Raw genomic sequence first — 14,371 nt, forward strand, 5'->3', positions numbered from 1 at the left:
AATACCTACACCTCCCCACGTTTCTCACAAAAATAGAGATTATCCAATAGACTACCCCTTGACGCAAGATGCAGCATCTGTTTTTGATTTGCCCGATTTCCCACAACGATGGAACTGCCTCGTCAGAAATCACATCAGCCTGATTATGTATGCAAGGAAACTATGGTTAAGCTCTCTCCGTAACTCAGCAATCCCTCTTGTCTAAGGTACTTGACTTTAATCACAACCTTGATGGCCCTATCCTTTCAGACGTACATAGAGCCAGCGAGTGGCTCTGGGGGAAAGACAAGACACCATGGCTAGCCTGCCCATGTTTCTCTGTCATCTGCCTCTCTATCCCATTGGTCTCGAGCGAAACAATGTAATTGTGTTGATTTCTTCCATTGTCGTGATGACTTCTGTCATGTTTTGCTTCCTCCCATCATCTCCTAGGCCAGTTCTACCTCCCACAGGCACAAGAGCTTATCATAGAAGCTCGTCGACACACACTCAAGACGATTGCTTCCCGGCGCAGGTACAAAGTCGCTGCCGTAATTCATGCTCTTATGTTCCTCGAACTGGGCCAGGGCAGTAACAGCCCAGGCTTCGCCACTCAGCGGACCTTCGAGTTCGACAACTCTGGCTCCCGCATGCATGCATGATGCTAGAACGCGCAGGCGGCATCGATCCGCAGTGCTCGTCATGTCGATCAACTTGAGCCTCCACACTCCCCCTCCTAGATTTTCCTCTGCCAGACATTTGACCTTCCGCATACCATATGTCTCGTGCGGCGGTTGTACGGAGAATACTCTTATTGTGTCGTCATAACTGCCAGTGACTAGTAGTCGCGAGTTGTCTGCGAGAGTGAGTGGTATCGGAAGGATAGCCGTCACGCCAGCACCATGGCCGGGGACGTTAAGGGGCGTATACAGAGCCTCGATACCGGCATCTTCGTTGCGAGAACACGACGTGTATCGCAACGCCGAGTCGTCTCCTCCCGAGTAGAGGATGAAAGGCGTGGCTTGATCGGGTGGCGAGAAAGCCACAGTCCAGGCCTCGAGAGAATGCGTGATGATAGCCTCCGAGTCCTCTTCGTCTATGATCTCCCATGAATCGCCGAGTCTCATAATGCGCACCTCACCAGACGAGGTTGTCAGCGCAATAGAGGCAGCGTTGTTGGGGTCCCAGACCCCAGAGAGGAACAGAACCCCTTCAGGGACATCGGAGATTCTGCTCGTTGCCAAATGCTTCAATGGCTCTGAAGCATCGGCTACGGGATTCAACCTAAAGATGGAAAGTGTTCCTGTGCTCGAGACCACAGCCAGGATGTCCTGCCGCCCTGCTGATGGGCAGAAGTGCAGGTCAAGAATCGCTGCAGGATGCAAGAGTGTTTGCACTTGTTGCCTACGGACGAGTGAGTCAAAGAGAAAAAGAAGATGTTTATTCCTGTACGCAAGCCACAGACTTACACAAGACCGTCTACGAGCTGGTACACAATCAAGCTACCGTTCCGGTTCTGAGGTTTCTTGAGAACAGCAACATCTGCGTTTTCTGACAACTCGGTTGTTGTCTCCTCTTCCTTGACCAAGTTGTAGGTGCCGACCACGAAATAGGACGGGTGTGACGAGCAAAACTCTATGCAACTTGGGGGCAAGTCTAGGATAAGAGACTGCTTTGAGGTGATGATTGGGGCTGAGTTACCCATTGTGGGATTGTGTGAGGGTTGTCTCTTCTTTTGGACCGAAAAGAAAAACTCCAAACTCCCAGCTTTCGGCTGCGCAGTGAGGATTTTGGAAGATGGAGAATGTCTCACTGAGTATGCTGCCTTGTCTCGTTTTTCGGCAGTGTCCAGTCTGAAGTCCGGGGAAAAGGTGTGGGGAAGGTCGAATTTGAGATTTGACGTGCGGTGCTTCTTAGGTTCTGAACTCGCCAAAGAGTTCCGGGAGGGTTTATCGGCCCCGGCGCAGGCGGAAGGATCCCGCAACTCCCGACCCCGGAATTTGGCAGCCGCTAATCGGTTCGAAAGTTGCAATCCTTTCCAAAAACGACGGGGTATCAGAAGCATCCCCTTGTTCCTTCATTCCAATAGATTTAAACTTTATCGACACGTTACCCCCGTCCGCACGTACCTTATACGAATACATAAGAGGATGACGTTGCCCTCACATTGTCGAAACTAAGGTACTTGTTTACAATAATCGACGGTCTGTCTTTCTCACTGGGGTGATGCTTTCTTTTTCTGCTCCGAATCAATAAACGTTCACCGCATTTTCCTCGCGTTTCTCACTGCAAGACAAGGCACTTCCATTGTTCATCATATCTGAGTGTCGCCCCCTGCGGTTCCTACAGTTTGCATTGGGCAAAGATGGATTCTGATGAATCCGATTTCTACGGTTTGCATCCTTTATGAACTCGATTGACATTGACAAGACGAACTAATTCGCACTTAGGGGACGATGAGATTGTCGCCGACCTAGAGTCTCGCGTTACGTCATTCGACGTTTCGCAGTGGTGGGAAGAGAGGAACGCGGCTGCGGTCTCGACGTCGATGATGGACCGAAAAGTCAAGAAGGAGCCTCTAGACAGTACCAAACTCCACAATCCATACGCCGGTGTTCCCTACGCGTGGCAGTTGACGGAGACCGTCGATGCCTTCCTGGATCGTCTCCCTCCCGAGACGACGGAGCATAGCGAGCAGCTCCCGTGGATTTTCGTCTGCAACCCGTACATCCGCAGGAAGGATAGGTTCAATGCCCAGAACCAGCGGAGCAGAGGCAACGAGGATGAAGCACCCGAGGAAGAGGGCTCACGACTTGATACTCTCATCGAGGGGGGCTCTGAAAGACTAGAGATCCTACTCAACTACAAGCAAGGACTCGAGAAGACCAACAAGTCCAAGCCGTTACAGGCAAAATTGCTCAGGCAAGAATTAGAAGATACTACTCGAGACATCATGGGCCTCGCGCACATGTGTAAGATTAAGGCCGGCAAGGCAAGTGCTCACCAAGGCCTGCGCGTACTGCAATATGATGGCTGATTCTCATCAACAGTGGATGCTCTTCTGTCAGCCCAAGGATGTCAACGAAGTCTGGAGCGTCATAGCGAGGGCCACGGCCAATAACGAGCTGGGCATTGCCGCAAAAGTCGCCCCGTGGAATCCGTATACGGACCCTACCGGTCGAAAAGACCGAATCGTATGCGTCTATACGGCCGATTTCAGTGACATGGCAGATGTCACCCGGGTCATGCGTCGGCTGAGAGAGCTCAAGCTCGTTGAGGCCATGGGACGTCCCATCTACTACAAGCCAGGTTTGTGGAAGTCTCCTATCGCGAGAAAAAGGATTGCAAATCTGACATGTCAAAGATGCCTTCACATATCTCGGTATTGCTCACGGCAACCATTGGGGCATGAAAGCCTCGATTTACAGCTCTAGGGATATCTTGTCCTAGACAGCTATCAGTTCCCCGCGCCCCAAGAGCAGCTTATGTGTGGTTCACTTGATTGCGCAGGTGTGTGTAGCAGTAAGCTTGAGATGGCCAGAGAGACTAGTACTCAGCCCGGCGCATGCATACTGTCAAGGGTGAGAAAGGACAGCCAGCTGGACTGGTTCAAATAGACGAAAGAAAAGAGCATTCGATTGTCACCAAGGCTGAGAAGATGGTCTCCCGTTCATCTCTGCTCCTCTGATGTACATGAGATTTGATATGTACCTCTGCTAAGCCGTACTACAGAGTACTGCCACGAGCTTATGTCATGTGTGTGTGTGTGTGTGTTTGTGTGAATACGGATTGCGACATACGCCCTGCCAAAAGATGCCTCTGTCCCTCTGTACACCGCTTGACCATCTATAAGAATCGATGACACAATAGACCTCCAAATCTTGCACCGATGCCCCTAGTAATGCTAACGTCTTAACCCACGCAATGTCCTGTTCCAAAACATCGGCGATACCCTGCCCGCTCTTATATAACCCTTGTGTGATCTTTCAGTACTCACTCGTATGAGCCGGTCCAGGCGGTTAATTTTAGAAAACGCCGCATGTGTTCTCCAGCATTCTCTTTGACTTGAGAAGCAGATCTTCCCCATAGTCCCCTAGTCAGGGAGACTGGCCATCCGAATCATCAAACGCGGCATCCGGGTCGATAGGATTGAGCAGCAGTACCAGCCTGTAGGCGCTATTGCCGTTAAGGTAATATCTATGCAGCTTCTTGGAGCGTAAGAACCCAAGACGCTCATACAGGCGCATAGCTTGCGTGTTGGTTTCTTCTGTCTCCAGAACCACTTCATCCGCGTTCCGCTGGCCCATGGCACCAATGGCCCTCTTCACGAGGGCTGTCGCAATGCCCTTACCGCGATACGGCGAGGCCACGGCGAGCATGGCGATGTAGCCCCGGCGCGTTGGCGGCGAGTGAGACGAGTGCACTTCCAGCTTGCAAATGATGACGCCAATAAGAGATCCGTCGGCGGGGTCCAAGGTCTGTAGTGTAGTAAGCAACAGCGATGACACGCACGCAAGGAGGGGGTTGAGAGTTACTGACCATGAAGCACAAGTGGCCCCACTGGTATAGAAAATATCGATAGACATAGATGCTGTATGGCTCACTCAAGTCCTTTGCGATCAGAGAGCGTATAGCTGGAAGGTATTTCGCTTCTAGACCGTGTTCGTACTGGATGTACTGCAGATCCGCGGGGAGGTGGGTGACCTTGGAAACGTCCATGTTGCTGTCTCGCGGGGTATATCTCTATTTGAGGCCGGTATTTCGCAGGCAAGAGATGAAGTGAAGTTGAAAGATATGAGATTTCGTAATGAGAGGTTGCACACAAGCCTATACCGGCACGTGAAAAGGTCTCAAGGCATGACAATCTGTATGGGCGCGTAAGAAAGAAGGCAACAAGTGAAGTCTCTTGATCCGTGACGAGGCGGATGAGAAGAGAAAGTGCGAGCAAATAGCCGGGTTTCGCAGTATGACGAGCGCTTCGCTGAATAGTAAAGCCAGGAATGCTAAAGATGGAGAGGGCGCGGCTCTGCCGCAGCTGGTGGTTTATGAGACAGGTGTGATTCTTGAAAGGCTCAAACCGGGGTTCGTGATATGTGCGTTTGCAGGCGCAAGTTGATGGGCGTAGGTAGTCGGAGTCGGAGTCGGGGGACGCTGCATTCGATACCCAAAACTGAGTCGAGTTCCAGTCTGGTGGCACTCTGGCTGCGGTGCTTCAGGTCAGTGAGCTCCGCTCAGACCGTGCGGTGTTCAGTGTCCTTACCAACTGCAGTACGCGGTAGACCCCGCCCGGAGGCCCACCATCCTCGCCCATAGTCCCTATCGGATTCGGAGGCAGTTGTGCGGCCAGGCCATTTAGTGGGGTCTACCGACGGGCGGCCCTGGGCTGTTGTCCACCGCCCATCCTCAGTGAGATTCCTTTTTCAGTCAAACGCCGTCAATTTCCTTCACTGTCACATGTCAAACGGTCGTCCTCGTGCTACTTGGATAGTCCTCTCATTGGATACCTAGATTGGCTTCAGCAGGCACCCAAGAAAACTCATCTAATCACCACCTAGTTGAGCTTTCTGAAAACTTGAGATCGTGGAGAGGTGAAGCATCTACCAGGTGAGGCAAGCACGTGGTTCAGGTGAGGTGCATTAGGGTGAAGCCAGAGATGGTGGCGCCTCACGCTTGCCAGCGCGACTGTGCTGTATTGGATGGTATTTATGAGGGCTGTCAAACTACTTAGGTAGGATGAGTACCTATTCCAGGCAAGGCTATATCTCGATTACCAGGTAGGAATTGCTGATGTCTTATTCAAGCCAAGGGAATTGCCCCGTCAAAGCTGCCAAGTTTAAATTTTTGCTTGCGTTCATGCAATGGGGTTCATCCAAGGTCTATCACATGTAAGCACCTTTTATTGCTACCTACCTGCCTCACATCGTAAGGTAAGGTAGGTACACATTACCTGTCCCAAGAAAGGAAGGGAGTGATTTGGCTGCTTTCGGGGTATTTCTGCGCGGCGACAGGCACCGTCCGAAAACCCACCAATGTCCATACCCTACTATCGACTTACTAATAAGTGGTATTAATGTATAGATGGATTCAAGATGGACACGGGGTTTTCTTCAGCGCCGCGCCTCGACTTCTCAAGTTGGCACGTTGATTGCCCTCGTTCAGTGGAAACCCCTGTATCCCAAGGCGGCATGGTGCCTGTACATCTGCCGGGGGCCCTCATGACAAGGTCCGGTACGAAAAAGTCGTGCCAAAACACACCCAATGATTAAGTACCTTATCGTACCTATCTGGCGAACTGCACGATGCAAAAAAAAAAGACGCTGGCCCCCTCGGAGATTGACGTCACGTCGGGCCGCACGGAGCAGTCAAGCAGCTCATGCATCTTTTTTTGCTCGTTCCTCGGCCGCCTCCAACATCCCACCCCCCGAGCTCCGGACTCCTTGGCTCTCGATATTGCCCGGCCAAGTGCAGCTGAATTCCGCATGCCTCGGGGCTGCCTCTCGACATCCGTCTTTCCCATCTGTCTGTCCAGCAAATCACGAAACAAGCTTTGCGTAGCTCTGGATCTGCCATAGGTAGTCCCCCCCTTGCTCGCCGCTTAGCTCACCCCGTCCCCTCTCCCACGTGCCTCCCAATAAGTACCAGCCCACGCCCAAGGACAGCGCAGTTTACACCGTCCTCGCTCCCACTTCATCCCAAGCTCAGGTATGTGCCGTCTGGCCCTTGCTTTCCACGATCCAGCCTGGCATCCTTCAGATCTTACAACATCGATCTCAAGAGCTAACTTGGCTTTACTAGCACCTCCGCGTAGCAACAGCTCTTTGCGACCGCGACCATGTCTTCCTCGACTCTTAGGCGCCGAGCCATTCCCCCCGACACCAACATCGACAGCGAACCTTCAACCCCTCGAGACGAAAGCCCCGAGAAATCCGAGACTGTGGCTCACGTCGTCCACCATGTAAAACCCAAGACACGGAAACGCCGGAATGGCGCCATCTTCTTACTTGGAAGTTTGTTCGGATTATTAGCTGCCGGCTTCTTCGCAAAAAGCAACGACCTCATCGATTTCCCTGAACTTGGAGAGCTTAGCATGGACAGCTTCTTCGATGTTTTGCCGGCTGGCTTGGTCAAGGACATGAGGGAGCTTGTGGTCAGTAACAATTCAGCTGTCGTCTTTGACGGGCGTGCATTATCTAGCTGGCTACAACTAACAAGGCTGGCTGTAAAGCAAGGCGAGAAAGAATTCGTCGATAGCTACGATGCATTCTCCGTAGGTTTACAGGCTCGCGCCGAGGGTCTCCATGCCCACCATCCCATGATCATGGTCCCCGGCGTCATCTCGACTGGTCTTGAGTCGTGGGGCACAGCCAACGTTTCCCGCCAGTATTTCCGAAAACGACTCTGGGGTAGTTGGAGCATGATGCGTGCGCTGGTTCTCGACAAGGAAAACTGGAAGAAACACATCATGCTGGACCAGGACACCGGCCTTGACCCCCCTCATATCAAGCTACGAGCTGCCCAAGGCTTCGACGCAACTGACTTCTTCATCACTGGTTACTGGATCTGGAACAAGATTTTCGAGAATCTGGCATCGATAGGCTACGACCCGACTAATTCCTTCACCGCGGCCTACGACTGGCGTTTGGCGTACCCTAACCTTGAAACTCGCGATCAGTACTTTTCGAGGCTCAAGTCTTACATTGAAACCGCGCATGCGTTTTCGGGCAAGAAGGCTGTTCTCGTGTCTCACAGCATGGGAGGACAGGTTCTTTTCTACTTCTTCCACTGGGTCGCATCTGAGAGCGGTGGCCGTGGTGGCGACGACTGGGTCGAGCAGCACGTCGAGGCGTGGATCAACGTGAGTGGTTGCATGCTTGGCGCTGTCAAGGACTTGACGGCTGTCTTGTCAGGTGAGATGAGAGACACAGCTCAGCTCAACGCCTTTGCCGTGTACGGACTCGAGAAGTTTTTGAGCAAAGACGAAAGAGCTCAACTCTTCCGAGCGATGCCTGGCATTTCTTCCATGCTTCCTATCGGAGGGGACGCTGTTTGGGGCAATGCGACATGGGCACCTGATGACAAGCCAGACCAGGAACTGTCTTACGGATCTCTCCTCAACTTCCGCAGCGGCATGAACTGGACAACTCCGGATCGAAATCTGACGGTCGAATCGGCCATGAACTACCTCTTCAACACAACAGAGGAGTGGTACTCGAGGAATGTGAAGGGAGCCTACTCCCATGGTGTAGCTCACACTCAAGCCGAGGTCGACGCCAACGAAAAGGACCCAAACAAGTGGATCAACCCCCTGGAAACACGTCTGCCCTTGGCACCGAGTCTCAAGATCTACTGCTTCTACGGTGTGGGCAAGGCAACGGAGCGAGGCTACTACTATCGGTCACCAGATGCGCCGGCACTCACGAACCTGAACATCACAATCGACACAACACTCACACAAGGAGAGGTGGATCATGGTGTCGTCATGGGAGAGGGTGACGGAACAGTGAATCTTCTCAGCACGGGATACATGTGTAACCGCGGATGGAACTACAAAAGGTACAACCCGGCCGGTGTCAAAGTGACGGTTGTTGAGATGGAGCACGAACCTGAGCGGTTCAACCCCCGCGGAGGACCCAAGACGGCAGACCACGTGGATATTCTCGGGCGGCAACATCTGAACGAGCTCATCTTGAGGATCGCGGCAGGCAAGGGCAACACGATTACCGACTATGTTGTTAGCAACATCAAGGAGTACGCCGACAAGGTCAAGGTGTACGACGATGGCCAGAGACCTGATGAGGAGCAGGACACTTGGGAGGAGACATTGGAAAAACTGGTCGGCAACAGTTCATGAGCCATCCGAGTAAAGGCGTTTATGGTGCCAGGTCACCAAGGGTATTTGGAGCATTTGGGGATGGTTACGACACGGATACAATACCCTCATATTCAATGAATTTCTTCCTTCCCATTCTTTTAGTCTTTTTGTCTTAATAGGTAATTATTGAACGAGATATACGATACACACATAGAGCTCGCAGCATAATTTATACATTGCCAACTTTGGAGATTTTGACAGGTGACCACGGCCAGCATTGTGCACTTCAAAAACTCTTAGTTATCCCATGCCTTATGTTCGGCGTTTGACTCGGAAAGGTCACAAATTTTCCTCCATCTCCTTTGGGGATCATGAGGCATGGATGGGCTTGCAAAAACTTTGAGGCGAGACAGGTAAGGTGGGATCAGGTGCTCGTGTGTGCTGTCACCGGAACAGCGACTACCTTTCAGCGAGGTGGAAGGTCGGTGTCCCCCAACCCCTCCACTCCCCCTCCTCTTCCCATTTCCCCCAACTTCACTCCAAAAAAAAAAAAAAAAAAAAAAACCTCCCCTCCACTCACTGAAGGGCAGCCGCCATCCACCTCACCCCCGTACCTTAGGAATCAGTGTTGCCGCTGCCGCTCAGTGGGCACAGCGGGCCTGTACAGCCGCTACAGTGCTCCAAGGGTGGAACGTCCTTACCTCATCCAGCTCGGGCCTGGACCCAGTCACCCAGTGCAGGCTGCCCTGGCCCGACAAGGTACCTAAGGAGGGGGACCTTGTTGTCAAGCCATGTGTTGTATCAAATCCCAAAGAGTCGAAACTCCAGCCGGCCTCATCTTCATCCCACCAAGTATCTAACACTTCCTCTTCTTCCTTCTCTCCTCCCATATTTCAGCAGCTGCTGTTTGCACTGCGCCGGTGATGCAGACCATTCCACCCACGTATCAGCGGTGGTTCTAGCATCATGGCCGACTTTGATCTCTACGAGTCTCTCGAGACCAAGCACCAATTTTGGGAAGGTCAGCCGAGTTCGCCCCCAAATTCAACCCCTCCTTGCTCTTCTTCTCCCCCCCGCCTTGCTGTTGTTCATGATGCTGTAAACTTCGTGCTTTCTCAGACCTCACATTCCCGCATCGCACACTGCGCGCGTCGTGGAATTTTGTCGCTGACCAGTGTCTCATCGTCAACTACAGAGCTCGACGACGTCGTCACTACTCAATACCAGTCCCACGACTTAATCGACGAGACCCTTCGATCGTGGCTCTATCTTACTTCGAGGTTCAGAGACAAGTTCCCCGAAAACGAAGACGATGTCGCCGCCTGCTGCGAGAAGCTACTGCAATGCAAGCTGTTCCAAGACAACAAGGACTATATTCGCAACCAGATCGTCTATAGTCTTCTCCAGGAGGACGAACCCCCGTCGCTGCACGCCATTGTACTATTCCTTCTGCTCGACGGCCATGCGGACGAGGCCTTGTACTCTCGTATGATCGAGGAGGCGTGCTTTCCTCGCCTCCTCGAGCTGATTAATGGCCGTAAAGAGCAAGATCTGAGGCTGCATCGCTTACTTCTGGAGCTGATGTACGAAATGTCCCGGGTGGAAAGGTTGCGCACCGCCGACTTGCTTCAGGTCGATGATGGCTTCGTTGCATACCTCTTCCAGATAATCGAGGAGTTATCCAACGACGTGCACGACCCATACCACTATCCAATCATCCGAGTGCTGGTATAACCATCCTCCCCATGCTCCCTCCCGCCTGTCACTGGCGCTGACGAATGTAAAAACAGTTGGTTCTGAACGAACAGTACATGCTCGCATCTACCGACGTCGCCTCCGATCCGAACTCGCCCAACGCCCCTCTCACAAACAGAGTCATCAAGTGCCTTAGTCTCCATGGTGACTCGTTCCGTACATTCGGAGAGAACATTATTTTACTATTGAATCGCGAGACCGAGACTTCTCTGCAACTCTTGATCCTGAAACTCCTTTATCTATTATTTACAACCAAAGCCACTTACGAATACTTCTACACAAATGACCTCAAGGTTCTCCTTGACGTTATCATTAGGAACCTGATGGACTTGCCGGACGAGAAGATATCACTCCGTCACACATATTTACGAGTCCTATATCCACTCCTGGCGCACACGCAACTGAGCCACCCGCCGCACTACAAGCGTGATGAGGTGCTCAAAGTTTTGAGGATTCTGGGCGGTTACGGAAATTCTCACTTTGCCCCTGCAGACGAAACGACAGTACGTCTGGTCGACAGAGTCTCCAAAGTGAAATGGCTTGTCGATCAGGAGGCTTCTGGCGAGGCAGAGGTGGCTCGGAAGTTCCTGGGCATCAGTCTCACACGTTCGGACACAGCGAGCAGCGTTAGTGTCGTCGATGTCGCCGCCGTCATGGAGAAACCTGGTGTCATCACCCCGAGTCGCAAGGCCGAGGCGGACGCGGAAGCCAAACAAGGAGAGGCCAAGGCCGGGGCAGGCGGTGTGCGGCCGAAGAAGCCGCTGCCCGAGGTACCGAAACACCGACATGGCGTTCCGGTCGGACCGACGACGACGTTGCATTTGAATGGACATAAGAAGATACCACCAAAAGCACCGCCGCCACGGCGGAAGACGAAGCTCCAACCTATGGAGCCCGTGGCGGACAGTGCCCCTATGCCAGAGGCTTGAGAAAGAGAGATGTGAGCTGGCCTGGTCCTGGCGGCCGGACCAAACGACGAAATGAATTGGGACAGGTATTTGCTCGATTTGACGAAATGGGCTGGAGTTGAACTTGGAAACCAGAGGAGGCATAGCAATCGCAATGTTAGGGATGGCGTCGAGCGTTCGGGTTACGGTCAAAGCATATCATGGCGTTTGGGTTCCCGAGGACTGCTACACCCAGTCCAAAGACGGTATTACCGCCTCCTAGTAGCTGCACAATTTACGCATTTTGAGTGGATGAGATGAACATTGAAATCAGGCAAGCGTGCAATATTCAATGTGTTTACCGTCAATGTCTGTGCTGAATACGAAATACTTGGCCGGTAATCAAACATCACTTGGGGGGGGGGGGGGGGGGGGTGGGGGATGAGATCGGAGTTGGGATAGACTCGCTTCATCTCGAAAGCAACATGAGATGAACGCTATGGGTCCGCTATTTCCTGACCTCAACTTTACCCCTAAACCTAGAGGCACAGACTCGGTATCATGGACGACAACGGGGAAACAAACAGGTTAGGGTTCATCCGAGGACGAGGTTCCGTACTTGGACTGACTGTCAGCTAAGATGGAAGTATGGAAATGAACTACCTACCTACCTCAAGAGGAGGATCATTTGTGCTTCGCAAACATAACGGCACGGAGTTAAGTCCAATCTGATCAGGGATCACGACTACCAGCAGACAAGGAGCGAGGGTTCTTTACTCGGCGAAAAGTTTACCCCAAAATAGGATGGTCAGCATGCAACAACCGCAGGCACCCTTCATATTTACGCCGCTGAGCAATCTCACGATGTTCAGAGCAAAACTTCAAAAAACATACAACACCAGGTATTCGCTGGTCGTCACCGACCCAACTACTAATCCGGCCCTCATTGGCTTATCTATGGGAGAGCGGACGGGATCCCGAGTTTTCCAATGGGTATGGTCGTATGTGACAATTCGATAAAGTGAAGTTGAGTATATTGCAAGTAGTCTTGGGGGACAGCATCTGATCTCAGAGCGGCGGCGTCTTTGACTGTCAAGACAGCACAAGACAGCATTTGATACAGGCTACCTTGTGCCACGCACACCCGTCTGATGCACTCAGTAGCCGCTTAGCCCAGTTCTGATGCGTGTTGTTCGAGGTATTCTGCACATGAAGTTTCCGTTTATCTGAAGAAACGCTTTGTACTCGCCACTGTCGACCGTTATTGAACTAAAGCGGGTGAAGGGTGTTTGATGATTATCCGACGGGGAAAGCTTCCCCACGCGCGCCACACGCTCCCGTCAGCTTAACCTTGGAGGCAATGCTCAGGCATGCCGAGTTCCATCGGCCCCCGTGGGACTCGGGGGTTATGTTTGCGGCAGGATGCGACGTGCACGGGGAAACAAAACAGGAAAAAAAGGATGGTTGATTGATGGGAAAGTCGGGGCAAGGTACTTGGCAATCGGCTACCCAATTTCTGAAAACAACGCTTGGCTGGGGGAAGGGGGTGAGACGATCATGACCTCGATTAAGCTCGGGTGGTTGTGTGCTGCGGTTGGCGCTGATTGGGCTGGGGACTTCAGGTTCAGCTGGAACGGTTCAGGCTTGTTGGTTCAATGGTTGATGTGTTTCTCTGGATTGGGAGACTGGACGGCCCGGCCGGGTGGGACGGATGCGTCACGTCCTTCACAAGGTGGGAGAATAGAGCTGCTATTCTGGTAGAGGTCGTGGTGGTGGTGGTGACAGCATCTTCCATGATGAAGATGATTTGACGCGGGCGACTAAGAGCGGGTTGGCGGATATCCGACGAGCTACGAACATGCAGAGGGAGACTGGGAACGGGGATTACCTATCCGTACTAACGTAAGGTAAGGTATCAATAGGTAGAGTCAATACGGATAGGTACGGATAGTGATGTGGAATTTGGAAAATAAACGGGACGGGGTGTTGGTGGTGAGGTTACAGCGAATGTCACCCGTTTGGTGGTTTTGGAGAGGGGCGGCTACGTCATCGATGGGGTCTGACGCGCAGCGCTGGGAGCTTTTCTTGGCTTTCGTCTTCTTCTTTGACCTACTGGTGACTCTTTGCGACCAGTCTAAGAGGAAATGAGGCAATGTCACCAAAGTGAGATTTACTTAGCTGGTCAAGTGTAAGAGGGAGAGACAGTTCTCATCCCGTGTGCGCACGACTTGGGATGATATTTCGCTCCATCCATGACTGTGTGTGTAAAAAAGGAACAAGAGTGATGAATTGTGTTTTGCAAGAGGGGCCAGAAGAGAGACTGGATTACTGTACGGAGTAGAAAAGCCTGTGATGGGTTGGAATAATTGGTGACATTTCCAGTCACCAGGCCAGGCCGTAGATGGCGATGTCCCCTTGGTGTTTTGTCCGAGGCAATCACGGTTCACCCACCTGTCTAGGTACCGATGTGATAGCTGGAGGCCGCTGTTACAAGTTCATACGGGTTCAACGTCTCAAGGTACTTTACCACTTACCCAGGGTGCCTTAGGGCGGACGATCCCAATCCCCCAAAGTAGACACGCAATTCAGGGTCCAGCTGCGCTAGGTCGGCGAGGGCAGTCTGCAGGCGCAGCACAGCTCCTTGCCAGGTATTCGTCAGTCCGTGTTGAGGTGCGCTGCGGCTTGCGGCTTTCCGTCTGCCCAGGTTCTTGCAGCGGTACCCGCGCGCACAACTTGCTTGGTACCTATCGGAGTGCAGCACAGGCAGTGACAGTCGGAAACATCAGATCCGGCGCAACGCTTCCAAGCAACAGTCCAGAGACAGGACGATGATGCACTTTGATTTTGACATGGGATGCTGCTATTGCATGCAGAAATCTTAGTCAGTACGGAGTATCTGTAGTATGATGTATCCGCATACCTCGTACACTACGTAGTA

At 52.3% G+C, this 14,371-nt stretch overlaps 6 protein-coding genes across 6 annotated transcripts; 4 read left to right on the forward strand and 2 right to left on the reverse strand.

Annotated features, from left to right (window-relative positions):
- BDP55DRAFT_688630 (WD40-repeat-containing domain protein) lies at positions 1-2,058 on the reverse strand. Its single transcript, XM_060576657.1, has 2 exons — positions 1,449-2,058; positions 1-1,383 (listed from the first exon to the last, which is right to left on the reverse strand). Exons 1-2 carry the CDS (start codon positions 2,042-2,044, stop codon positions 429-431), a joined length of 1,551 nt encoding a protein of 516 aa, XP_060421331.1. The 5' UTR covers positions 2,045-2,058; the 3' UTR covers positions 1-428.
- BDP55DRAFT_688633 (uncharacterized protein) lies at positions 2,059-3,820 on the forward strand. The gene is made up of 5 exons (XM_060576658.1): positions 2,059-2,160; positions 2,278-2,372; positions 2,430-2,971; positions 3,030-3,288; positions 3,344-3,820. The coding sequence occupies exons 2-5, from the start codon at positions 2,345-2,347 to the stop codon at positions 3,427-3,429; spliced, it is 915 nt and encodes a 304-aa protein (XP_060421332.1). The 5' UTR covers positions 2,059-2,160; positions 2,278-2,344; the 3' UTR covers positions 3,430-3,820.
- A 256-nt stretch (positions 3,821-4,076) lies between these two features.
- Positions 4,077-4,698, reverse strand: BDP55DRAFT_735594 (acetyltransferase; the record flags this gene model as incomplete). Its single annotated transcript, XM_060580336.1, has 2 exons — positions 4,077-4,457; positions 4,519-4,698. 2 exons carry the CDS (start codon positions 4,696-4,698, stop codon positions 4,077-4,079), a joined length of 561 nt encoding a protein of 186 aa, XP_060421333.1.
- Positions 4,699-6,366: 1,668 nt separating this feature from the next.
- On the forward strand, positions 6,367-9,233 carry BDP55DRAFT_774536 (Lecithin:cholesterol acyltransferase). Its single transcript, XM_060581213.1, has 2 exons — positions 6,367-6,681; positions 6,775-9,233. The coding sequence occupies exon 2, from the start codon at positions 6,812-6,814 to the stop codon at positions 8,828-8,830; it is 2,019 nt and encodes a 672-aa protein (XP_060421334.1). The 5' UTR covers positions 6,367-6,681; positions 6,775-6,811; the 3' UTR covers positions 8,831-9,233.
- A 110-nt stretch (positions 9,234-9,343) lies between these two features.
- On the forward strand, positions 9,344-11,809 carry BDP55DRAFT_688641 (uncharacterized protein). The gene is made up of 3 exons (XM_060576659.1): positions 9,344-9,812; positions 9,987-10,519; positions 10,582-11,809. The coding sequence occupies exons 1-3, from the start codon at positions 9,758-9,760 to the stop codon at positions 11,473-11,475; spliced, it is 1,482 nt and encodes a 493-aa protein (XP_060421335.1). The 5' UTR covers positions 9,344-9,757; the 3' UTR covers positions 11,476-11,809.
- An 845-nt stretch (positions 11,810-12,654) lies between these two features.
- Positions 12,655-13,290, forward strand: BDP55DRAFT_94969 (uncharacterized protein). The gene has a single exon (XM_060581339.1). The coding sequence runs from the start codon at positions 12,856-12,858 to the stop codon at positions 13,192-13,194; it is 339 nt and encodes a 112-aa protein (XP_060421336.1). The 5' UTR covers positions 12,655-12,855; the 3' UTR covers positions 13,195-13,290.
- The last annotated feature ends 1,081 nt before the right edge of the window (positions 13,291-14,371 follow it).

Source organism: Colletotrichum godetiae (genome assembly GCF_030913485.1).
Source record: "Colletotrichum godetiae strain CBS 193.32 chromosome Unknown BDP55scaffold_151, whole genome shotgun sequence".
NCBI lineage: Eukaryota > Fungi > Ascomycota > Sordariomycetes > Glomerellales > Glomerellaceae > Colletotrichum > Colletotrichum godetiae.

What these genes read in the sequence shown, in the direction of transcription:
- BDP55DRAFT_688630 (XM_060576657.1), bottom strand. Translation starts at nt 2,044, where the DNA reads ATGCTTCTGATACCCCGTCGTTTTTGGAAAGGATTGCAACTTTCGAAC. An exon ending in CAGCTCGTAGACGGTCTTGT is followed by an intron (nt 1,384 to 1,448) that starts GTAAGTCTGTGG and finishes ACTCGTCCGTAG; the next exon opens with GCAACAAGTGCAAACACTCT.
- BDP55DRAFT_688633 (XM_060576658.1), top strand. Translation starts at nt 2,345, where the DNA reads ATGGATTCTGATGAATCCGATTTCTACG. An exon ending in TGATGAATCCGATTTCTACG is followed by an intron (nt 2,373 to 2,429) that starts GTTTGCATCCTT and finishes ATTCGCACTTAG; the next exon opens with GGGACGATGAGATTGTCGCC. An exon ending in GTAAGATTAAGGCCGGCAAG is followed by an intron (nt 2,972 to 3,029) that starts GCAAGTGCTCAC and finishes TCTCATCAACAG; the next exon opens with TGGATGCTCTTCTGTCAGCC.
- BDP55DRAFT_774536 (XM_060581213.1), top strand. Translation starts at nt 6,812, where the DNA reads ATGTCTTCCTCGACTCTTAGGCGCCGAGCCATTCCCCCCGACACCAAC.
- BDP55DRAFT_688641 (XM_060576659.1), top strand. Translation starts at nt 9,758, where the DNA reads ATGGCCGACTTTGATCTCTACGAGTCTCTCGAGACCAAGCACCAATTT. An exon ending in CAAGCACCAATTTTGGGAAG is followed by an intron (nt 9,813 to 9,986) that starts GTCAGCCGAGTT and finishes CGTCAACTACAG; the next exon opens with AGCTCGACGACGTCGTCACT. An exon ending in ATCCAATCATCCGAGTGCTG is followed by an intron (nt 10,520 to 10,581) that starts GTATAACCATCC and finishes ATGTAAAAACAG; the next exon opens with TTGGTTCTGAACGAACAGTA.
- BDP55DRAFT_94969 (XM_060581339.1), top strand. Translation starts at nt 12,856, where the DNA reads ATGCGACGTGCACGGGGAAACAAAACAGGAAAAAAAGGATGGTTGATT.